The 25,388-nt window shown below is 49.1% G+C and overlaps 1 protein-coding gene across 1 annotated transcript in view; it reads left to right on the top strand.

Annotated features, from left to right (window-relative positions):
* The window catches only part of VWF (von Willebrand factor), a 131,562-nt gene that overhangs the window by 20,057 nt on the left and 86,117 nt on the right, over positions 1 to 25,388 (top strand). The window contains exons 7-13 of the mRNA XM_019754370.3: positions 10,767 to 10,983; positions 12,678 to 12,800; positions 13,676 to 13,787; positions 14,875 to 14,921; positions 22,490 to 22,626; positions 23,105 to 23,243; positions 24,373 to 24,473. Coding sequence (XP_019609929.3) covers positions 10,767 to 10,983; positions 12,678 to 12,800; positions 13,676 to 13,787; positions 14,875 to 14,921; positions 22,490 to 22,626; positions 23,105 to 23,243; positions 24,373 to 24,473 — 876 coding nt within the window. The remainder of the gene's footprint in view (positions 1 to 10,766; positions 10,984 to 12,677; positions 12,801 to 13,675; positions 13,788 to 14,874; positions 14,922 to 22,489; positions 22,627 to 23,104; positions 23,244 to 24,372; positions 24,474 to 25,388) is intronic.

Raw genomic sequence — 25,388 nt, 5'->3', positions numbered from 1 at the left:
CAGATGGCCTTTGTGCTTCCTGTGTGGGCCGGTGGGAAGATGACACTTCAGACTGGGAAAGACCTCCTGGTGTTTCCCCACTGTCTGTGTTCCCACTGGAGTGCCTCCACGTGGAGATAGGAGTGGGGAGAAGCAGGCCGAGCTCACGTAGCACTTTCAGCATAAGCTCCCAAATTCATTCTTTTTCTCCTCCCTCCTCCCAATTACCCCCACATTCCTTTTGGGGAGCTGAGTCCCATTTGAAGTTAGAAGGACAGCAGGGTACTGGAACCATCCACACTGAGGAGTGGGTGAGTGACAGAGGCCAACTTTCCTTCTAGAGCTGCCTATTAAGCAGGTGAATTTCAGACTGAATGCCCTCAAGGAATCACGTGCAGTGGTGGGGGGGGGGGACAGGAGAGGGATTTTATCATTTTTTCCTTTTATTTCCAAATTTGCAGTCCTGTGGTTGGCTGGTGGCCCCCCTCTCCTGCCCTTCAATGTCTCTAGGCAGGTGTGAGATTAAGGGTAGGGGTGCCTCAGCTGATGAGAGGGGCTGGGGCTCATGCATGTACCTCTAACAGAGAATCAGCCCTTTAAGGACATGTGGGCTTTGTCTCATTGTATTTTGCAAACATAGGCCACCAACTCAGTGCTGGAAAAATGTTCTCTCACTCTCGGATTACAAGGGGATACATTCATTTATCCATAGAAGTAGAAGGTAAAGACAGGATTTTCAAATGGAGAACCTGACCCAGTTGAGGGGGAAAACCGATCGCTTTTGTCTCCTGGAGATAAAGGAGAGGGAGGGAGAATCCACAGAAGATTTGTTTTGTCTCTGGGGTGCCTTTTAGTGGCTCCAGCTGCAGGTTTACTACTCACTTTGTCTCCTGGGTGTGTTACAGTCCTTACTAACCAGTGTCCTGGGAGCAGCTTAAGGAATTGGTTACCAAGGTCTTAGTGCTGAGTGGACGCCCCAAACACGCCAGACCTCCCAAGACACAAGCTTCTCCAAGCTCAGAACTCTAGGTTTCAGATTGTTTACCTGAGAAGAGAGGCCTGGCTTTGTCTCAGCAAATCAGGCTGTACGTGTTCGTGACTGGGGCACCCTCATTGGCTGGGAAGCATATGACTCATCTCCTGGGAGGTGATTAATATAGTCATTGGAACTGTTCACAGCCGGCTTAGTCCCACCGGGCCAGGTTCAGAAATCAGGTCTGGTAAATGGGATCGTTTACAAGTGCTTGCCAGTGTGGCTCCAAGGCCTTGTGCAGTGGCAGAGAGTATTGTGTTGGGCAGACTACACGGACCTAAGAACTTTCCTTGAGAGCCGCCAGAGTCTGTTCTCTCACTTCTCTGGTGCTTCCCCGCCTTTTCAAGGCGGTAGCATGGAGCCAGCTCTTTCTGAGAGCCAGGTCATATTACTTCTACCTAGGGGATGAATGTTTCCTTGTTATGCCAACAAAACCCAGAGCCTGTCTGCTGGGACTGTTAATGGCTTGTTTGAGTGCATGCAAATTTGCTGTTTTCTCAGCTTTTCAAACAGAAGGCAGGGCTGCTGGAGTCTGGAGCTCAGGGCCAGACCTGTTAATAAAAACCCCAAGCTCTAAGTGCTCACATGATTGATGTTAATTTGCAGGCAACTCTACTGCGCAAGGAACATTTTAGAAAGAACGTTAGGTTGCCTTTTTCTTTGAAACAAATTTAAATTCTGTCCTTCTGGGGAATGTCAGCAAGGGCTAAACTCTTTATAAAGGGACCTTGTTTTTGTCCTGCAGTCCCATCTGCAATGTGAAGGCCGTGGCTCCAGCAGACTGGACTAGCTCATACAGGGCCCTTGCTGATTAGAAACTGGAAGCCCTTCCTTAAGACACTTTACTACCACCTGCTGGGAAATTGCATCATAAACATTATACATGTACATAGAATGTACGCACACATATATGATGTCTGTGATGTGAATGGTACTACTCCCTTGGGCGTGTTGCCACTGTGCACTCTGTATGACCTGCAGAACTACACTCGATAGCCATGGCCCTGGCCACGCTTCCATGGGGGGGGGGAGGGGGGCACAGTCGCAGCAACCATTCCCCTCCTCAGGGTCAACTCCCCCAATGTGGGAAGGTCATCTCCTGCTTTTGCTGCTGCCGTCTGAATGTGAGGACTCTTCATGCCTCTGGCCCCAACAGGCCTCTCCTTATACTTCCTCAGAGTTGGTCCTCAAGATGGACAGTCTTTCTTGAGAAGACTGAGTGCCCCAGTTATTACTCCACCTTCTGGTGGTGAATCATCCTTCAGCAGCATCAACCTCAGGCAGGTGTCTGGAGCAGAAGAAATTTCTTTTCATCAATGTTCGGAATCTTAGGTTCATAAACACTCAGAGGGGGATGAGATTCTAGAAGCTATCTAGTCCAGCCCCCTGCCCATTGCCTGATGCTCTCCACAGCTCTGTCCAGATAGACAGGTGACACTGTAACCTTAACTTTAAGAGTCAAGTCTTTGAGACAACCTTGCTGGGATCTTCCCAGCTCTCTGACAGAGCTCAGCCCTACGTAGCCCTCCTTGGCTCCCTGATAAGTCTCTCCTTTCTTTTTATCCCCCTTTGAAGCTAAGTGGCCCTGAATACTGGAGTAGCAAGATTATTCTAGTCTGGTTTCACCAGGTCTTATGCAGGTGTTCCCGTCCAATTGTACTCCCATCAGTTATGTAACAGTCTCAGATTGCCTGTTTTCCACTGGCTTTGAATTTAGTGTTTATTTAGTAAAAACAATCCTTATTCCTTTTGTTCTCCTGCTGCTCATGTCTTCACAGTTTCTCCCTATTCTGAAACAGCATGCTGTTCATAATGCTCTCCCCTCCAGGAAGTCACCTGTCCTGTACAAGCTAACATTTGTAAATACTCATGTGTACTTTAAATAACCACAACATGTCTCCTCAATAGCACAAAAAGGCACATAGAATACCCATTAAGTTGGGGACAACACAATTCACTCTTCATGTCCTCATGAAATATTGCCCAAGCCTTTTACTTGCAAAGTAGGTACCCAGCTCTTTGTATTATTTCTGTCCACAGTGTGCTGGGAGCGAGCTCACAGGCCTACAGATGGGTGAGTTGAGCACAGAACTTGGCGGAGGTGCCAAGGGCCCTGGCAGAGCTGGGGGGCTCACTGGCCAGGCCCACTCCTGGCATCCTGCTTTCGTTCCCTGACTTTCCATTCACTTAATTGGGTGTTTGGCCTGGAGTAGACTTTTCTTAGCGTTTGGGAAGCCATGTGCTACATTCATTTGCTTGGCAGAATAGTTGTGATTCATAGAGAGACCATTGTGGTGAGAGTCTAGCTGGTCCAGGGTTAGCCTTGGAAACCCAGGACCCCCAAAGGAGTAAGCTGTCAGATGACAGCACTGTGACCTGGCCTGGCTTTACAGACAGGGTGCCCACTCACTGTGTCTCACTGATGCTTAGCTCGGAGTTGGGGTTTGAACACAAGCGCGCGCGCACACACACACCTTTATCCCTGTGGCAGAGGGAGAACTGCTCTCTCGAGCCATATGGAGGCTAAGGAGTGAGGATGTATTTCACACGCTTTGCCGAGGTCCAAGGATCTAGGGTGTGGTCCCTGGTTTCACTTGATCCTGTGTGTCCTCGTGCACTTATGTCCCTGCTGTGCATCTCAGTCTTCCGTTTCTATGGTGAGCTCTACCCATCACTGACTGAGTCAGTGCCATTTCCTTTAGAGCAGATTCACTCCCCTGACTGCGGGCTGGGGGAAGGGACAGTGAACCCATGTGCTTGTGGTGGGACAGGGCGACTGTGGCCACTGAGCCTCTGGGGGTCTCGCCTTATGACAGAGATCAAGGGCTGTCACAAGGTTTCAAAGATTTCCCTCAAATTAAGCTGAACGTGGCCGTTTAGGGTACTTATTTGACAAACGCTCAAGGAGGGTTAGATCCTAGTACTCAAGTTTTCAGTTCATGTGCCTCCGAAACACAACAATTTCGAAATCTTTTAACAAAGTATTTCCCGAGTGGCTTTCTTTCCCTTTTCTTACCCCCTGGTGAGGACGAGAATGAGTGAGAATCCGATGGTACCCACTAGTACATATTTATCGAAATGTTGTGTATGGATTGGGTGACTAAAACTGTGCAAGGTGGATTTGTAATCTTATTCAAGGGACAAGACACATAGGAAACATTGAGCAACCATGAAAGAGAGCCACACATGCTATCTAGGGTAGTAAATGGTGAATTGCCAAAAGAATGGTAAGTGGGAGGCCAGCTCGGCGAGTCAGCTCTGTGATAAGAGCTGACTATCTTTCCTCACTGGGAGCAGAATGGGTAGAGGGTTCCGTCCCCAGAGCTCAGGCAGACCCCACACTGGGAACCCAGGCCTGGTGCTTGGCTCTTGCCCTCCCAGCCAGACGAACCCTCTCTTGATCCCTGAAAATTGCTCAGACACCTCCCAAGAGACTAGGGCAGAGGGTGAGGAAGGTCCTTTGCGGGGCTGGGGACTTCTGATATATCCAGTTACCCTACTTCTCATGAGGGCTGTACCCTATCTCAGAGAGAGGAATGTCTAACTCTGAAAAAAACCATCCATTTGTTGGAAATCTATCAACCAGTTTCACGGGGTCTTTGCAAGCCTGCTTTTGGAATGTGGGTGGGAATCCCAGGCCAGTCAGGAGTTATAAATAGACTCAGCAACCCGCCCTCATCTGTCCTTGCAGGCTGACCAATGAGAAATGATGCCCTGCCCCAGGGGTGAATTCTTGAACCCACTATTTTGGACCAGTTCAGGCTCTAGGCGCCTCCACACCTCCTCCAGGGGCAGTTGCAGGGCACCCACACCAGCGCTGGAAAGATCAGGGCCTTGCTGAACAATCTTGCACTTCATATATTAGCCTCTCTTTTCTTTGTTCCCTTCAGTCCTAAGAATGCTTCCCTCCTTTCTCCTTTGTCAGCTGTTTGGGGACTAACACAATAGCTAAGCTTCAGATCTCTTGCGACTGCTCCTCTGCCACTGGGGAAATGTGCTTCTTTCCTCTCCCCCTCCAACCAGCTTGGCTTCTCCAGGAAAGAGGCCTGGCTTTCTTTAATGAACTGAAAATATGATTAAGATGGGCCACACGTGGGTCTGCACAGCCACTCAGGCAGGCTGAGGTCATGGATTGATGGAGCTGGGGCTGGAGCTCTCTGGCTGCTTCTGGTACCACAGACAAGAGATGAAGGCAGATAGAAAGGACTGATGCCGGGCATTGGAGCCAGGGAGATGCTGGAAGTGTGTAAATTAGCTGACCACCCTTTAGTCTCCCTGCCAGAATGTTTTAGCAGAGAGCGGAGGAGAAACCATTTTCGAGCTGTTTGGCTAATATTGACAGCCTGCTAATGATAATAGTTATAAGTCCTTGATTGCATCTTCTTGTGTAATTTCATTTAATTTTATTATTTTGTGGCATCCACCTAAGGTAGGTCTTGCTACTTATGTTAGGAGTAGGTTCCTCTATGAGTTACAGGACTCCTAAAGTAACAATGGTTTATACAGTGTAGAAGTTTATTTCTTTTTCATTGTAAAGAAGCTTGGGGTGGGATGTCCAGGCCCGGTATAGGATCCCATCCATATGCTGGGATCCAAGGTCCTTCTGTTTCATTTCTCTGTTGTCATCAGCATAGGGCTTTTACTTCATCGTCCAAGATGGCAGCTCAAGCCTCAAGCATCACAACCACATTCCAGCAGTAGGAAGAGAAGGGACTGAGAAGCACCCTCTCCTTTTGAGAATACTTCCTGAAAGCTGCACATGACCTTTCTGCTTATATTCTATTGGGTTAAGCTTAATCATATGGCGATTTCCGGCTGTAAGGGAGGCTGAGAAATGGAATCTTTACTCCCAGTGGCTATGTGTCCAGGGGAAAATGGAAAACTGACTAAGAAAGAAGGGAGGAATATATCCTGGACAACTTTCAGTCCCTTCCACACCCTTCATTAATGGGTGAGGAAATAAACGTACCAAGAGGGGATGTAATTTTTTTAAAGTCACACGCTTGGGTAGTGACAGGGTTGGGACTTCAGCCCAACCAGCCTTTTAAAACCTGTACTATATCCCCTGTATGACACTGTCTTCTAATCTGATTGTTTGGAAACAAGGTGAGGAGGGGTGAGTGCATCAAGGGCCTGAAAGACCATGTAAATTGTGGTTTGGTGGCAGGCAACTGGCCTGTGAATAGAATCATGGTTTGAGTCCTGTTCAGTCACCCTTTCACTAATCCAGCAGTTTGCAAAAGGTTTAATTTCAGGACACCTTTACACTCTCAAAAACGATTGATGCCAAAGAGATTTTGTTTATATGGGTTATATCTATTGATGTTTACTATATTAGATATTAAAACTGAGCAACTTAAAACATTAATTAATTTTAAAAGTAATAAACATTATACAGAGGGTGCCAAAAAATGCATACACATTTTAAGAAAGAAAAAACTATTAAAATGACACTGATGATAACCACTCTGAGCACCTCTTGTAATTGCAGAAGTCAAACCTGACTTGTATTCATCTTTTGTTATCGGTATATACTGAGCATTACAATTTTAATACAGTTTTTTCTTTTCTTAAAATGTGCATACATTTTTTTTTTTTTTTGGCATCCTCTGTATTTAACATGAATAACATCTTTTAAATAAAAATAACTATAAATTCCAAGCAAAAAATGTTTAGGGAGAAGGATGGCATTGTTTCACAGTTTTGCAAATCTCTTCAGTGTCTGGCTTAAGAGAAATCAGCTGGATTCTCGTAACCGCTTCTGCAATCAGTCTGTTATGCTATCACAAATCACATAGCCTCTGGAAAATTCCACTGTGAACTTGCGAGAGAATGAGAGCAAAAAGGGCAAATGACATCTTAGTATTATTATGAAAATGGTTTTGTCCTGTTGGACCCTTGAAAGGATCTTGAGAGTCTGTAGGGATCCCTGGACCAGATTTTTGGAACAGCTGACCTAGTAAATTCTTCATTCTCTCCATGCCTCAGTTTCCAAATCTGGAATATTGTATTTATCTCACCTTTCTCTGAGGAAGTTTGGGTTCTTTGAACATGTCTTCAGACCTCTGAAAGGTCAGTTTGTGGGAATGAACGATGAGGTAGTCTCTGAAACAATGTTGTTTATTCAGGAAGCCATCAGTAATGTTATGAGATGGGGAGTAGAGAGAGATGAACTGGACAGGTAGGCAGGCGTCAGAGGAAGGCCTGGCTTTGTTGCCTTCCTAATAAGCCGTAACTTGGCCCTCTAAGCTGGGGTGGGACAATCATATTTGCCTTTTATATCGACCTGGACACGCTGCTGGAGACCTAGAGACCACACAGCCAATGCTTGTTGAGTGAAGGTTTGGTCACCTCCTACCTGCTGGTGTCCTCACCCTGGGTCTGAGAGGATACTATGTCGGCTCCAACTTGGGCTTATTTCTGTGGAGATGTCTTGTCTTGTCTCAGGAACTGGCCTGGGTTGACAAGGCAAGGCTACCTGTGGTGGAATGGAGAAAGCCTGGGAGGCAGGGATAATAAGCTAGATGTGACACTGTGCTGCAGCTCTGGGGTCTGGCAGTCCTGCCCGGCTCTCAGACTGTGGCACCCTAGTAGGCCAAGCGCAGGCCAGGGCTGAAGAGGAAGACTGGAGGGCAGGATAGGGCAGACTTTTCCTTTTGTCTCTGCCGAGAGAGAAATCCTAGCCAGATTTCAGGTACAAACATAGAGGCCAAAAGAATTGTTCTAAGAAGGAAGGTGGCTGTTTCTATAGAAATCCACTCCCATCCTGCAGATGAATAATCAGAAAACACCCTTCTTACTAAGGCTTTCTGTAAACCATTTAATGCCTCAAGGGACCTCCCAGGAAATGCTAGCTTACTGTTCCCACTTTTTCCCTGAGCAGGAAAAACACAGACTGGGGCCAGGGGGAGATGGGCCGTGCTGGACTCTGCCCACTGTTGCTCTGACAGGGGAGGGGCCGCTGAACTCCTCTGGCTGTCCTGCTGGTGAGAGCCCTAGGTGACTGGTCCCTGTGCCTGCGGGAGTTAGTCCTGTGGTGCAGGGATGGCTCCAAGCCACTGTCCTATAGCCCAGGTGATGGCAGCAATCGTTGGAAAAGCCCCATGGAGTTGTCTTTTTGGATTTTCCTTGGTTCCAAATTGTGGGTGGAGAAAGAGGTAGGCAAGAGCTGAGCATCTGGCCCTCTCAAGGATGCCCTCAGCTGCCCTTTAAAAGTCCAGTAACCTTACATTCTGAGTGGCAGGTGGTTTGGCAGAATGGAAAGGACTAGACATAGGCCTCAGCCTCCTCCTCTGAGCCCCAGGAGAGTCTTAGACCTGACTATTGCAAAGCAGTGTGGGGCCTCCCCCACCCCCCATTAGAAAGAAACCCACTTTGTTCTGTAGGGGTGTGACCCTCCCAAATCAAAGATTAACAAAAGCAGTTCCTCTGTTCACCACGGAGCACTCAAGGTAGTAGTGAAATGATGATGTCGAGATGGGACAAAGATGTTCGTCTGGTGACCTGATCACCATTCTTGAGGGTCAGCCGAATGGCAGGAGGAACAGTGGAAGGGATTTCTCTGGTGGTCAGGGTATCATGCTGATGACATGGGGCCATTGATTTAAGCTAAACCTTTTGGTGCATTATTCCATTCAGTCTTAACCTTAGTCTTTTCAGATGGGCACTGTAATCATTATCCCCATTTTCCAGAGGAGGCAGTGTTAAGTGAACAGCCCAAGGTCACACCGCCAGCATGGGGAAGAGGCTGAACTGGGGTCTGGGCTTGTGAAGTCATAACAAGTCTAGGGCAGGACTCTTTCTGGCATTGTCTTCAGAAACCTCAGTTTCTCCTGTGTTAAATGCTCAGGGTGGCAAATGGAAGGATGCCTGTCATCACCTGACACCTCGGTGTGACGGGGCCCATGACAGCAGTCCCCATTTGTTGATTCCCATTTCACTCAGGACACCCTTCTCCAATGAGGAGAGATGTTGTGCGTCAGTCCCCGCTGCCAGTAAGTGGAAGAGTTGGACATAAGTTTAATGTATTTTCTCAGCCACACGCGGGTATGGTGTCTCCATCCTGAAGTAAGTCAGAAGGGTAAGGTCACGGAGGGGGTACTGCTGTCAGCAGTTGGCGCCCAACATGCAGAGCTGCTAATCATCTTCACCTGCAAGTCCTCAGATGCAGCTTTGCAGTTCAGTAGCTCATGTGGCTGCTGCTTTTCTAAGATGCAGGGGAAACTAGCCATGCCTACCTGCTTGGGCCATCGGGGCCCTGGGCCTCCAGACCACCACTCCCCCTCCCCCCAGGGCCTGCTGCAGTCAGAGTGCATCTGTGACATTCTGCCCTCCCTGCCTGGTTCTGATGGCAGATCTGTGCAGTCCCGGCAGGGGACAGGGTCCCAGCTCAGCGCCAGGACACAGGTTTCCCTAGGACCAGAGCATGGGCCTGTCTCCCTGGTGCTGCCGGGGTGTCTTGTGGATGCTGAGCAGTACTGGGTCAGATTTCTATTCCTCCATGCTCGCTATGGTGCCTCAAAAGACAAGACCCACGAGACCCTGGCTCCTCCTGGCTCTTGGTTCATGCAGGCTTGCTCTGGCCATCCGTTGCAGTGTGAGCAGACTGGATTTGCTCTGGACTAGCCTCCAGGGCTCAGCCCTACGTACTTCTTTCTTTTCAGCTGAAGTCCTTTCATGAACTGCTGGTTTCCAGTCAGAGAGCATACCTAAGCACGAGAGAAATGATGCACCCAGTGGGGCTCATTTCTAGCCACAATACGGTATAGTGTCAAATCAAAGACATCGTTGATTCTAAGACACATCAATGTTCCATATATATCACTAAGAAAGAAAAGCTGCCAATTCAAGTGTAATATCAATTGTAAGCTGCATTCCAATCTCAGAGATGTAAAACTGTGGGAAAGATGTGCATTTAGAATCATTAAAACACAGAATGCAGAGATGTTTACAAATACAGCATAGGAGTGTTTACACTAATGTGTTCAGGAGTAATCCGTGACAACAGCTCCAAGCCTGCCTTGTGTTATTGCGTTGAGAGTATCAGCAAACTGGTAAAACCCAGGAATAGCCCTTGCCTGAAAGAACATCTCTGGTATAGTTCATAGAATCCTAGCATATTTTTGGTGATGGGAACTGGTTCCGTCTGGTCCCACGAATCACCTAGGGAATGTTTGAAAAAGTTGTACTCCATGCCCATCAGACTGGATTTTAATCTCTGGGGGTAAGGCCCAGAAATGTCTATTTTATAAACCTCCTTGTCTCACCTTCTCGTTTATAGTGTAGAGTATCCAGGTCAGGTAGGGGAGGTGACTGGGGCAGTGCAACACAGAGGCTGGTCAGCATTCCTGAACTCTGAACCCTGAGCTCCCCTCCTGGGGAGTTCCACATGAACTCCAAGGTCAGTGTCCTTTTCACTATTTTCTCTCTCTGCTCTTTCCCCTCAGAGGACAATGCCTGCCACCAGTTCAAGGGCCTTGGACTCTGCAGTTCCTGGGCTCTGCAAACTTAGTCTCCATACACTTCACATAGCATGAGTCCAATCTCTTTTCTTTGATTGATGGATTGTTTAATTGGATAACTACTGATAAGTACCTATTAGGTGCCGGGCACTGTCTCAGTGAGGGAACTTCTCTGGTTTTCAGGGCAGGGCTAGGTCTCCACAGAGCCACATTCAGGAGACATGAAGTAAGTGTACTAACAAGCCACGGCCACAGGCTGCCGTCCTCACTGAGGTGACATCTTTTTCCTGCAGGGCTTATGGGAGCAGTGCCAGCTGCTGAAGAGTGCCTCAGTGTTCGCCCGTTGCCACCCTCTGGTGGACCCTGAGCCTTTCGTGGCCCTGTGTGAAAGGATTCTGTGCACGTGCACCCAGGGGCAGAGGTGCCCTTGCATCGCCCTCCTGGAGTATGCCCGGGCCTGCGCCCAGCAGGGGATGGTGTTGTATGGCTGGACAGAGCACAGCGCATGCCGTAAGTCAGTGCCCACCTTCCCCGGCTGGGGAAGAGTGCTGTCTGTCTTGGGGTGTCTCTCAGGAAGCAATCAGTCTGTGTCATGATTGTGTGCCTTTACCACACCCCAGCCAGACACTGCCTGCAAAGCCACCATGTTTCTGGACCCACTTCCTGCACAGCCCCTGTCTTTTGCCACCTGGTCACAGGGGAAGTCCCCTCTCTTAAGGGCTGTGGCAAGGCTTGAAAGGCCTTCCCAAGGTCCCCGTGGTCATTTCTCCTGCTTCTGTTCTCACGTCATGTCTCGCTTGGTTCCTCATGATTCCTTCAGGAAATCTATCCCCTAGACACAAAAACATTCTCTGCCTCCGAATAGAATCTCAGCAGTGTGGCAACTTCAGGTAGTATCTGTGCTGACTGCCTGTCTGAATTGACGAGGAGCAGGGAGTTGGCGAAACCGTCCACAGCTGATCCTGGAGAGCCTGGCAGGCTTTTATTAAGTTCTTCCCTTTCATTAAATCAGCCTTCTCTCTGCCAGGCCCAATGCTCACCATTCCCTCCACCTCACCTCCTGGCACCCGTGGTTTTGATTTTCTAATCTCATCGGGTCCCGAGTCACCATCCCTAAATTATCATGATTAAGTAGGAGCTTGTCTGGTCGGTCCCCTGGTCAGAAGCCTCCTCTCTGCCCAGACTTCCCACTGATCAAAGCCTGCAGGTGGGCAGCCAGTCTGTAATCATTGCACAGATCACGGGGACTGATAGAGATGGGGATGCGGCCAAATATTTACACCACACGCACATTTCTTACGTTGTGTTTTTTCAGCTTATACATTAGAGCTTTTCATCTTTGCTGTGGGGTGTGAGAAAGGTGGCTATTAGCCACTGGGTTCTCCTCTGTAAAGTAGAGGGGCTGTTTTTTTAGGTCTTTGGAGGTAGGGTGGGGAGATAACTGATGTATCTTGGAGGAGAACCGGTTTGTGGCAATTGTTTAGTGTTTCGAAACCCAGAAAAGAGTTCCAGTCCTTCAGTTGGCCTGAGCATCCGTCAGCCAACAGGGTTGGAGAGAGAGAGGAGAGCCAGCTTTTGCCCGCAAGTAGCGGGGTCCAGCAGGGAGGGCTGACGCTTAGGTAATAAGCTCTGAAGGCAGTCCTGTAGCACAGCCGAAATAAATATGGAAGGAATATCACCCATGTGGGGAAGGTGGGTGTGAATGGTGTATGTCCCAGGCTGGGTGGGGCGTTTTATTGGGGCCAAGTTCATGAGGGAGAGGCACCCTCAGTGGAGAATGTGATGAGGACACCATTTACTCTTTGTTTGGCCCCAGGAGGCCATTCATGTTCAGCTTAGAAGAGTTTGGTATCACCCTGAGAGGGTTTTAGCTGAAAGGGACAGAATATAGGGGAGCAAAAAAAAAAAAAAAAAAAAAGCAAAGTTGTTCACGAAGAACAGATGCCCAAGAAGAAGGGGTGGTGGCCCCAGGTGACCCTACTGGGTCTTAGCCAGGTCTTACAAGATGGAAGACGTTCCTTTAGAGGTGGGTGGGTGGGTGGGACAGCCTTGGAAGGGATGCTGGTCACTGGGGTGGATGGATATGGTCCTTGGGGCCCTGAAAAAAGAGGGGAGCAGACGAAGGGGGCATGAGTACAACATGGCTTGTGAGATGCTGCACGGAGAGAACTGCTCTGGAGAGACTTGTGAGCTTTCTGTTTCAGGGCCAGAATGCCCTGCTGGCATGGAGTACAAGGAGTGTGTGTCCCCTTGCACCAGAACCTGCCAGAGCCTTCACATCAATGAAGTGTGTCAGGAGCAATGCGTGGATGGCTGCCGCTGCCCTGGTAATAAACTTCCCACTTTATTTACTAACCCAAGACCTTGCCAGTCCTCGTGGCTTGGGGAAGCCAGATGAAGGCCATTTGTGTTTGTTCCTCATTGCTGAAATCAGAGGCCTTTTATTTATTTTTTAAAAGTCTCTGTACAGAGTGGTCAGGATTGAGCTGGTATTTATTTTTAATTTATGTTTTCCTGTTGTGCTGTATCCATGAAAGCATGTGTGCCTAGGTCCAGAAGGATGGTCTGGGCCCCAACAGTGACTTTGTTTGGGGAGCACGTGGCCCAATCTGAGAGGCAGTTTTGTTTCCTCAGTTAAGTATCAGGGAACAGATCTGGGAGAAAGATATTTTTAAATGTTTCCTGGGTTTGCCATGTGAGCTCAGCTGAAAAAGAGCTTTGCACTAGGAAGTCTTTCTCAGGAAGGACTTTGTGAGCGTTGGTGAAAAACCCTGCTTAACTATTAAGAGTGAGTCCTGTGTGTTTTGTCATGACTTCCTTACTAGGAGACCTTGAACAAAACGCTTGCCTTGATTTCTTCATCTGTCGAATGGAGATGAATTATCTTGCCCTCTTTCTCGTGGCATTAATGTGAAAAATAAACAGCACACAAGTTCTCTGAGCTTCCTGGAAGAAGCACTCAACCTAGAGTCATGACTTCCCTACTGAAAGACCTTGAGCAAAACTCTGCCTGTTTTTTCATCAAGAGTGGAGATTAACGATCCCCCTCTCTCATATTGCACTAATGTGCAAGATTAACATCACAGAGCAAGTTCTTGGAGCTTCCTGGAAGAGGCCCTAAGCTGATGATCACCCATAGGGATTGTGTTTTTGTGAGATGAGTGATGATGATGAGTCTGTGCCTTGATGCCCTTGAACCCAGAGGGGCAGCTCCTTGATGAAGACCGCTGCGTGGACAGTGCTGAGTGTTCCTGCGTGCATTCTGGGAAGCGGTACCCTCCAGGCGCCTCCCTCTTGCGAGACTGCAACACCTGGTAAGTGGGGCTGCACAGCGCGGTCTGGGACAGCTAGCTGCCCAGGGGTTGTTGAGGGGGAAACCGGGGCAAGAGGGGCAATGGGAAGTGGAGCAGGACCTGGCCTGGGCTGAGGGAGAAGAGGTGGAGATGGGGCAGGTGGTTTGGGGAAGGGTGTGGACGTCAATAATGGGGAGCAAGGATGCATGAGAGGTATGCCTAGAGGAGATGGGGTTCAATGAACTAAGAAAACCGTAAGGCCACGGTGGATTAAACAAAGACGAGGCAAATTCATTGGAAAATTCAGAGGAAGAAGGGCCTGGTAATTCTTTACATGCAAACAACGTATCTAACTTTCCCCCCAAACTATGCTTTAATAACTGACACTGTCTCCCCGAAAAGGGACTATGTAACAGTCAGCAAGCCATAGGCAGTTCTTCTCTCCTTGAGAACATTACCTCGTAGGTGGAAGAAGGCAGCAGTGCCCATGGAAACTCATGCAGGCCTGCCCTCCATGGCTCTCCACAGGCAGCCTGGGCTGCCGTCTGCTTAGCTCAAATCATTTCTTCAAGAAGCTGCTCTGGAGGTTTCCTCTGGCTAACTTCACCTGTCCTCTGCACACGGGGAAAAGAACTCCTCGTTTGGTGTCCAGGCCTCTTCCCTTTGCTGGCTTTCCCTGCTTGGCCGTCTTCCAGGAGTTTCCAAGGGCTGCCCAACAGGGTTCTTGGTGTTACCCCTTTCAACAGCTCCCTTCCCCTCTTCCACCAGCTGTGTGTGTGTGTGTGTGTGTGTGTGTGTGTGTGTGTGTGTGTGATTTGATTGCTTAGTGCCTGGGTAGGCACATTGCATTACCTAACTTTTTTATTCTGTCTGTCTCCCTGTCAGGGTTTCAGGGTTTCTTCCCCTTGGCATTATCTCCAAGATTCCTCTGTGACCAAAGCCCTGTCCTGTACACCTTTCACTCCATAAAGACCCCTTTAGCCTCAGGTCCTCTCTTCTCCCAGATTTCTTTGTTTTGGGGGCTGTGGTGTATGTGGGGAGCTCTAAATCTGTTCATGTACCCTGAATTTGCAGAACTACCCATGACCTGTGTTTCTCTCCTCAACAGCATCTGCCGAAATAGCCTGTGGATTTGCAGCAATGAAGATTGCCCAGGTAGGCAACCTTTGACTCTTCCCCTGGATGCAACCCTGTGACCCAGCTCTGGTTTCAGGTACCAGCTGTGCTAACCCACTCATGGGCCAGTGGAGGGAAGCCCTACAGTGGCTGAAAGGGGAGAAACATCTGAACTAAGGTTTTATTGTCCTTTTCTTATCACCTGTTTGCTCAAAGGATTAAGGCTAAATAAGCTATAAAAACTGTAAGGCCACGGTGGATTAAACAAAGATGACTCAAGTTCTTTGGAAAATTCAGAGGAAGAAGGGTCTGGTAATTCTCTGAAGGGAGAATTTCTTGAAATGCCTGACGTGAAGACCTTGACAAGGTCCAAGAGCTAGGACTATCAGGCCACAAAATGATTCCTCCTACCCTGCCCCCACTGTGAAAAATCTACTGAGGAAAAGCTGCATTATAATCTCTGCCCTTTGCTTTCGCCTCTGTTTTGCCCCAAACTCTATTTTACATACTGCAAACTTTGCCCCTTCGATGCTCTCTTCTGCCTCACCCCCCAAGGACCCTGGCTCTTCTCCTGATGTTTTCTCCTTTGTGGTCACACGTGTGACGTTTGCTATGTGTTAGGCACTCTGCTAAGCACTTTACATGTATCACCTCATCACAACAACCTGTGAGGCAGGTACAATTTATTTCCATTGTATGGAAGAGGAAACACCCAGAGAGGTCAAATAACTTGCCCAAGGCCACACAGCTACTAAGCAACAGAGACAGGACTTAAACTCACAACTGCCAGACTTCTACTTCTGTCCTTCTCTTTGCTGTCCCTCCCAGTCAGTGATCCATCCTTTTGCAGGAGGATCTTTACATCCTTCATGAGCTCTGGAGAGGCGCCACACTTAAAGACCAGCTCAGTCTTAGCTCGCATGGTAGATGCTACTTTGTGGGTCCTCATGTTTTTAGAGTGCAATAAAATATTGCAAGGCAAACAAGCAGATAACAACAGGCTTCCTTCTTTGTATCCCCAAGAGGCCACATTGGCTTTGGTGGGCTAGCAGGGGGCTGAGCTTGGATATCTGGGATCATATTTGGGGTCTATGGCTTTAGGGTCACTTAGGACCTTACCCAGTACCCACTATACTGGGAAAATTCTGGAACTAAATGGAAAGTGGTCACTAAAGATAGGTCAATTAATCTGGCCAAGGGATGGCCAAGCAGCTAGTTTATCTTCTGTGCAATTCTTGAAGGAAGCATGAAGGACAAAAGATTGCTCTTGCAAGTGCATAATCACACCCTGTGAAAGACCGAGGGAGCCCTTTGAAAGACATGAGGTTGCTGCAGTTGACCTGTGAAAAAACTTTTAACATTTAAATAATAACCATTCACTATATAAGATCTGTGAGCCACAGTAGACGGAATTAGGAATTTAGTTTATTGTGTTTTGTCAGATTGACTACCAGATTAGGAATTCTCAATAACTACTTTCTATAGGAAGGGTCTTCCATCTATCATCCATCCATCCATCCATCCATCCATCCATCCATCCATCCATCCAACGGTTACTTGAACACCCACTGTGTGCATGATGGAATGCTTGATCTGTGGCAGACAATATAATCTCTTGGTCTTCAATTCAAAAATTAGAAAATAGCTTCAAAATTTTTTTCTTGAAGCTTTGATGGGAGGATAACCAGTTCCAACTCTGTGTTCCACTGAGTGTCTTGATATTTGGCCAACAACACCACTAAGCTATTGCTCTGCATATTCAAAGCCTCTGACCCTTTATTTCTAGTTCTGGAGTGTAGTTGGTTGTTGCCTCCCAGTCCATTTCTATCTATCTGTAGCACACAGGTATATTTCTACAGCTTGCCATGATTCAGCTGTTAGTGGGGCTGTCTTGTGCCCCCAGTGTGATAATTGTTGGTAGAGCTTCTGATGGGAAGGTTCTGGAAGGGGATATGCTTGGCTCTACTAGTGAAGCAAAGAGCAGGCTGCTGTTTCTCCGCAGTCCCTGGAAAAGCTGACGTTGCGAGTCGTAGAAATAGAGAGCTGGGTTTTGATTCTCTGGAATAAGATGAGAGTGTACTTATTGTCTATTACTCTGTAACAAATTACCCCCAAACTTATAAAACAACACACATGTACTATCTCAGAGTTTTATGCATGTCAGGAATCCGGGTGTGGCTTAGCTGGGTGCCTCTGCCCTCAGGTCTCTCATGAAGCTGCAGTCAAGTTATTGGCTGGGGCCGTGGTCTCATATGAAGGCTCCACTGGGGTGAGGGGATCACTTCGAACCATATGATGGTTGGTGGGCATTTGTCCTTCACCATGTGGACTCCTCCATGGGGCTGCCTCATAACTTGACAGCTGGCTTCCTGTAGGATGAGTGACATCAGAGTGAGGGAGAGCAGCCAAGACAGAAGCCACAGTCTTTTAAAACCCTGATCTCCAAAGTGACATCTTTCACTTCTGCTGTGTTATATTTACTAGGAACAAGTCAACATGCCCATTCTGCACTCAAGGTGTCAGGGTCACAAAAAGACATGAATATAGTAGGTGGGGACCATGAGGGGGCATCTTAGAAGCTGCCTAGCACAGAGAGTGTTATATATGGGGAGTGGAAAGGAGAAAAAATTGCCCAGGCAAGCATCAATCTACTGTGTTTCCCCAAAAGTAAGAGCTAGCCAGACCATCAGCTCTAATGTGTTTTTTTGGAGCAAAAATTAATATAAAACCCGGTATTATATTATATTATATTATATTATATTATATTATATTATATTATATTATATTATATTATAAAGACTGGGTCTTATATTGTAGTAAAATAAGACCGGGTCTTATATGAATTTTTGCTCCAAAAGACGCATTAGAGCTGATGGTCTGGCTAGGTCTTATTTTCGGGGAAGCAGGCTGTATGGGAAGGGGCTGGAGCTTCTGTGACATGTTTAGTTCTTCACTGCTCACTTACATCTCTATTCTGGTTAGGAATTAGGGCAGCCCCAGGCAAGACTGTGGTTTCCCCATAGAGTGCAGACTTCCCTTTCGGTAGCCCTGATACCCTCTTCCCTTCCTCTGCAAAACATACTGCTAGTTTAGTCCCATTAAATGTTTGGTTAAGTTAATGAGGAAGGAGCATTCCTGTTAGTAAGGGCTATATTTCTTGAAACAAATATAGCCCTGGTTGTGGAATTTCAAACTCCTGATGGAGAAGTGTGGAAGGTACTCTTCTGGAGCTGGGAAGGTATGAATGGAGGGCTTTCCTTTTGTGACCCAAATCCTATGAGCGTGGAATGGAGTATAATACTACGGCTGGGGCATAGGCTGTGACTCAGGCAGCGCGGCTGGAATTACAGTTTCACCAGTCACTAGCTGAGTGACTTTTGACAAACGGCCTAATCATTTGAAGCCTCAGTTTCCTAATCTGTAAAATGGGGGTGATAACAGCAGCTTCATCCCATGGAAGCTGTTGTGACTTGGCACACAGCAAGCACTCAGTGAGTGTTCACCACTTTCATCCTCGCAGCCACGGCTTTTTCATTCAGGTTCCAGTGCAGGCCCAAAGGAGCCCGGAATGGGGAGGGGTGGTGTGAGGCTGGGGCAGGTTGGGCAGGTGGGGCAGGAGGATGAGACAGAGCTGAGCCTACCTTGAGCTTGGTTGTGTGGGGAGCCTAAGAACCTGCCTGGTCTGGAGAGGGAAGGGACCTTGGTACACTTGTTACTCATTTGGTTTGGGATAATTTCTAATGCATTCTAACATAGCCCTGGCTTTCAGCCTTGGGATTCAAGCTGCCTGTTTTGAAAGCCTCCAGGAAGGAAGTTTATCTTCCTGGAGTGATAAGTAAAGCAGGGCTGATGCTTCTCCAGTAAATGTGTGCATTTCTACGTTCTATGGAAAGTCTCTTGTGGCCTACCCAGCCCATGTTGGGGTTTCTGGACTCACACCTCCTTCAGGGCAGCCCAGCACATCATGGTCACAGCCAAGGCTTTCTTCTACTCAGTCTCCACATCCCTGCCCAGCTGCCCACGTGTGCCCAGGATCAGAACAACCAGGCGTGGCCCTCGCACAATCAAGCTTATGAGAAATGATAGGAGCTGACCCGTGAGGCTGTACTGGGTGGTGTAGAGTGCTCTGGGCTTTGGAGCCAGTCCGATGCCCACGTGCAAATCCTTGTTTGACTCCTTTGGGGCATTGGATGAGTTTTCCTCTGTGCTTTAGTTTCTGCTTCTGTAAACTGGGGATAATAATGACCAGCTCAAGGGAGCAGTAAATGAGATGGTATCCACAGAGCACTTGGAAATGCACCTTGCACATTTGGTTGAAATTATGTGATTGTGATTCAGAGGCAGGCTTTGGTGAATATTTACATTGGGAGGAAGTCTGAGTTGCTTTGCTAAAGGTCTGTGAGCTGGTACTTCTATAGCTGTCTGGAAAACAATGGAAACAAATGAGCTGAGCAGAGCAGCCCTGTGGAAGCTCACTTATTGCCAACAACGGTTTGTTTAGAAGAGGTAATGTGTTTCATAAGATGAGAGATTTAAAAAAAAGTTTTAGTGAGGGAGCATCTTCGTAATAGATCTGCTTTAACTTCTGGAGGTTCTACTTTTTGTGCTATTTTAAGAATCACTTGCTTTTATTTGTTCACGAAACTTTTATTGCCCACCTTGTTTGTCTGGCAGTAAGCCAGCTGTTTGCCCAGGGCTGCCTTTTGCTGGGAATGTCCTCGGTGTCCCCCTGGGCAGAGAGGATGGGTGAGTGTTGCCCATGTTTCGGCTGATGGTCCAACTCCCAGGGCTAAGTTCTACCTACCAGCTCACCCATCCAGGTGCCTGGGTTTCCTGTGCTTGCAGCTCCATCCCTCAATTGTATCAAAGAGATAAGCTAAATAAAATATTTAGATTTCTGACTCCCGAGAAACTTTGGAACACATACCAGTGGGGGGCAGAGCAGGAAATCAGATCAGAGGATTAGATTCTAGCCCTGCAAGTTTTGTTTTCAAATGTTTGCACATTTTTCTTGACCCCTCTTTTCCTGGACATTGTCAAAGATAATGAAACTCCAATTTCTTACTCAGATAAGAGTGTTCCTGAGAAAACAGAAATGTTGGGGGAAGAATTCCCACCCATTTTACTGCAACAGGGCCAAGACATTTGACACGGAGGACAATATCACTCTGTAGAATGGTGGTGATTTCTGAGAAATAGTCCTTCAAAAAAAGGTTGTGACATCAGTGGATTCGGAATTCCAGCATGTTCACAATCAGCTAGGATGACCCTGGTCCCTTCCTCATTGCCTGTTCTGCTCGGACTTCCAAGAACAGTGACCCTTCACTCTTGCCCCTTCTGGGACAATGCAGTGGGAAAGCACGATCTATTATTTCTACTCACAGCACTTCTGACACCAAATGTGTGTGTCTTTCTCCCCCACCCCACCCCCCATGTAGTTCTCTGACTTTCTGGACACCGACTGGGTGTCCTACAATCCAGTTCAGTTCTGCCGTTAACTATCCTGAGTCAGCTCGGACCCCGCAGGGTAGGGGCTCAGTTCCACAAGGCTGCCCCGTGCTTCAGACGGCAATCGCAAGCATTGGGTTCTCACTTCTGTCTGAGTTGGCTACACATTGAGGGTTCCCACAATACCCTCCTCAGGTTTGATAACTTGCTGGAGCAGCTCACAGAAGTCCGGCGAACACTTGACTTCCTGGTTTATTATAAAGGATAGCATAAAGGATACAAATGAACAGCCAGATGAAGAGGTACATAGGGCAACGTCTGGCAGGGAGCATCTGTGCCTAGGGACTTGGGGCACACCACCTTCCGACAGGTAGATATGTTCACCAACCCAGAAGCCCTCTAAACCCTGTGGTTTTGGGGCTTTCATGGAGGTTTTGTTATGTAGGCATGACTGATTATTAAATCAATCTCCAGCCCCTCAAGGCTTCCTTAGAACAAAGGACCATCCTGTCACCTAGGCCATTCCAAGGGTTTTGGAAGCTCTGTGTCAGGAGCCAGGGACAAAGACCAAATATATATTGATTAGCTCAGAAGGTGATGAGGATGAGAATGGTCTGGAGCCTCCCTACTTTCTGCTAATTTCTTCTGGGCTGAGTGTGCCATCCTGACGCATGCCATCCTGGGAGGGGTCAGCTGCCCTGGGGACTAGGCAGAGGGACGCACACCATAAAAGCGTAGTGCCTCCCAGTCCCTGCTCCCAACACATACAAAGGAGGGCCACACGGGGCTCCAAAGCTGTGTGACCTGGCCCCTGACCATGTCTGCTCTGCCTTTCAGTGCAAATATAGGCATGAAGTGGCAGGCAGTGGGTGCCTATGGAGCTTGTCTTTGACACATACGCAGCTGGAATCTCTCTGTGGCCTTTGGGGACCCCTTGACTGTGTGACAGGGCCCAGTAGCAGCCCCTGGAGATGGGCCCAGGTGGGACTGGCTCTAGGACTCTCTTAGGGGAACCTTCAGGTTTAGATAACGTTGGTGCGATGGAGAATAAGTTTCTGCTGTTTGGAGGTCAGGGGTGTCTGGGTGGGAAATGAGAGCCCTCTATTTTATGGACCGGCTATGGTGTGTGTCTATATTTATTTTTCTATAAAGTGAAGGCAAAGGTGAGAGGGAATAGCTAAAGGGAGGTTGGAAAGGGATCCAGATGAGTGCTTCAGCTTCAGTGGGTCTATGGTAGGCCTTGGAGACGGGGTTGCCCTAAGTTGGGGTGGGGATCACTGGAGACAGTAGTGGAGACCCCCGGCCCCCCCGCATAGACCTTCCCAGGATGTGTGATCTCTGGTTCCAGGTGAATTGAGTCAGCTACTCTGAGCCTGGGGGAGGATGGAGTAGTGGCTTGGTGGGGGGGGGGGCGGGCAAATTGAGGGCTCTGAGTTGCAGGGTGACGAAGGGGAGTCCTCGTACTCACCCACAGACGCGTCAGCCTGGGCTGGGGAGCTGGCTGAGGCGTTGATGAGATCGTGGGCAGATGACCTCTTGGCTCCCCATCCGCCCAACTGAAATCAAAGCATGGACGTGGCCGTGAGGAGGACTTAGAGCCGCCCTTCAGCTGAGGGGGCAAGGATGGCTTCTGCACTGCTGAGCTGGGAGAGGACCCCGCCTCACCCCTCCAGGCTGGCCTTTCTGCCCACTTGCCTCCAGGGAGTCTCCCTGGTGGGGCCGTGTCCCAGAGCCCCCACAATGCCAGTGCAGAAAAGGGCCTCTTCCCAGGCTGAGCACTCTGCAGGCTCCGGGTGCCTGGCCCCAGTGGAGCCAGAACCCATGGGAGCAGCTGTGGGGAAGGGCTGGGAACTGCGGGGAACTGAGAGCCAGGAGCTGCAGGTTCTGACCCGGGTCTGCCAGTAACTCAGTGTGGCTCTGTCACCTTCCTTAGTTATCCCCTCTATAAAATGGGGCATGGAACCGAATGATCCAACAGCTTGAGAAGTGGGGCCTGACTTAGACTCTTCTTGTATAACTCGTTTTTAGACTGATGTGGGGAAGGACGTCTGTGGCATTTCAGTGAGAGTGTGCCCTGCTGGTACAGGCTTCCACTTTGGCCACTCTAGGAGATTTCCCCTTCTCCTCCTATTCTTCCTCCTTCCTCTGTGCCCCTGCAGGGGAGTGTCTCATCACAGGACAGTCCCACTTCAAGAGCTTTGATGACAGGTACTTCACCTTCAGTGGGGTCTGCCAGTACCTGCTGGCCCAGGACTGTGAGGACCATTCCTTCTCCATCGTCATAGAGACCGTGCAGGTGAGCTCGGCCAGGTGCCCCATCAGGAGGCACTCTGAGGCGTGATGGGATGGGGCGAGGTTGTCCGTCTCCTGTCCTGAGCTGCTTGGACATGTGGATACTTCTTTCTCTAGAGAACAGGGCCAAGGTGAGGGCAGACAGAGTACACAGGGCTCGCCGTGAGGATCAAAGTCTCTGATTCTCTTTGGAAGAATAGGCCCAAAGAACCGGACAAGACAGAAACCTTGTCTGGTCATAAAAGACCAGAGCAGGACAGAAAAGAGCACGGGAGCCATGGCAGGCTGGGCTCAGGGCCTTCTTTTTGCACGACTCCAGGGGGCTCCATCGCAGAGATTGGTCTGTGAGAATGGAGTTGTTCTGTGTGAGAAGGCCAGAGGTTGTCTGTGGTTGGGGTCTTTCTCTGAGTCAGTGGGCCCTGGGCTGGGGTGCTGGGCTGGTGGGGGTGTGGTGACATCACTCTGCGTTCTTCTCTTGGCAGTGTGCTGATGACCCTGATGCTGTCTGTACCCGCTCAGTCACGGTCCGCCTGCCCAGCCCGCACAACAGCCTTGTGAAGCTGAAGCACGGGGGAGGGATCGCCATGGATGGCCATAATGTCCAGCTCCCCCTCCTGCAAGGTAGGCCCCTCCTCCTCACACGGGCTCGGGCGCCCCACCCCTCAGCAGTGCTTACTTCTGCCTCTTCTGTGGAAATGTGAGGGGTGCTATTTTTGGAGGGCAGGTTGGGTATCCTTGGCATGCATTTCTGCAAGAAAGGAAGGCTTCCTGGAGGAGGAGGACAAATAGAGGAAGATGGCTAGATGCTGGAGAGGAGGAGGCTGCTCCAGGCCTGGGAGACAGCATGGATAGGAAAAGGGAACAAGGATTTTCACTTGGCTTGAGCCAATAGGGGCAAGTTAAGGGTTGGGCATGGTGGTTCTGGTTCTACTTGAGATGGGAAAGGAGAAGAGGCTGATGTTGAGAGGTCAGGGTGATAGCTGGGGATGGGTCAGACCTGAGAATGTCATGGGGCAAAGCCAGGTGGCCCTGGCACCTGTGGGAAACACCTACCTATCCCGTGACTTTGCCAGGTTGCACTGTGCCATTTTGCACAGCGTAATTTAAACTATCACCCTCAAAGTGGCTTTTCGACCCCTTCCCTCTTCTTTTTCTTCATGACCACTGGCCACCCCATGGTCCATTATCCTGGCATTGCCCATAGCAGGTGAACTTGGGTGAGTCTCTGTGTGTTTAACACTGTGTGTGTCTGACTCCCCATGAGATGATGTTTCCCCAGAGCAAGAAGTATGCCTCCTACCTCGTTTCCCGTGAGAACTGCAGTATCAGCTTTGCAGACAGCATCGCTCAGTCATGACGACTAATTCAGCCTGGAATCATTGTGTAACAGCAGAGGGGCTCAGGGAATGCTCAGGCATTGGGGAGACGCATCCTTGGCTCAGGGCACCGTCCCAAGCTAAGGTTGCATAAGACTCTTCCGCCCTCTTGTGGCAATAGGGGGAATGACAGGCTACCGCAGGAATGGGAGGCACCTTGTTCGGAAACTCTATTTGCACTTACACCCATACTGATGACACTTCCTCCTGAGACCCCCTTAAGGTTCATGGACTTCTCCATCTTCCCCATAACTGATTGCTTTCATTGCTCCAGTCCTTTGTGAGACACCCCATCCCTCCCTACGACACACCTGCCTGCCACCACTCTGCCCTCTCCCCATCTCTGCCTAAATCCTGCCCCTGCTCGGTTCCAGGTGACCTCCGAATCCAGCACACCGTGATGGCCTCTGTGCGCCTCAGCTATGGGGAGGACCTGCAGATGGACTGGGATGGCCGCGGGAGACTACTGGTGAAGGTAGGCCCCCTCCTGAGCACTGCCTCCCTGCAGCCTGGCTGTACAAAGTACCCCTTGTGCTCTGGGCAGAGTGGCTTTGTGTGTGGGAGAAGAATTCCTTTCCCCCCAAGCCCCAGGCCTCCAGAGTGAGGAACAGGCCTCTCTTGTTTATGAGGGCCTGGTGTTTGCTGTCTGGGCACCCCTTGTTCACCCTGGGGGTTCTCATGTATGGGGCTCTGGTACCCCCAGGGTCTCTAGAGGTGGTGGGCTGAGGGGCTGGGAAGGGCAGATGTATTGCCCAGGCTCCTGGCTGCGAGAAGGCCTGGGAGTAGGGGAGTCTCTGGGGTGCCCACTGTGGGCAGCAAGGAAAGAGCCAAATTAGAACTCACAGCCAAGGCTGTCGTGCACCCCACCCCGGGGACAAAGCCATCCACTGCCTGGGGAGCATTACACTGGGAACCACTGGGCCCTGGGCCTCTGCAGACTAGGGCCACTTCCTCTTGTTCTCTGTGGTCCTAGACTCGCGTTTGGATAGGGATCCATGTATTTCACAGGGCTTCCAGATTCGTTTTTCTCTGGAAATTTGCCTAGCAGGTATTGTCACTGCCATTTAATAAACAAAGCAATCATGGCTCAGGGTGCTTGGGAGATGGGCCCGCACTGCTGGTGGCAGAGCTGCAGCAGCTGTCTGGGTGACGTCCTGCTCACAGACCAGTGCTTCTCACTCTTTGGTCTTCAGGTATCTTTGCACTCTTAACATTTATTGAGGACTTCAAGATCTTTTAGGACGGTTCTAACTACTGATATTTACCAGATTAGAAATTAAATCAGAGACATTTAAAATATGTGTTTATGAATTCATTTAGAAATAACTAGCCCACAAGGTAATATAAACTTTTTTTTTTGGGAAAAATAACTATATTTTCCAAAACAAGA

This window comes from Rhinolophus sinicus, chromosome 1, assembly GCF_057876585.1.
Source record: "Rhinolophus sinicus isolate RSI-liver-muscle chromosome 1, RSI-T2T, whole genome shotgun sequence".
NCBI classification, from domain to species: Eukaryota; Metazoa; Chordata; class Mammalia; order Chiroptera; family Rhinolophidae; genus Rhinolophus; species Rhinolophus sinicus.
The sequence above is the reverse complement of the archived record's forward strand: the minus strand, read 5'-3'. Positions and strand labels throughout refer to the sequence as shown.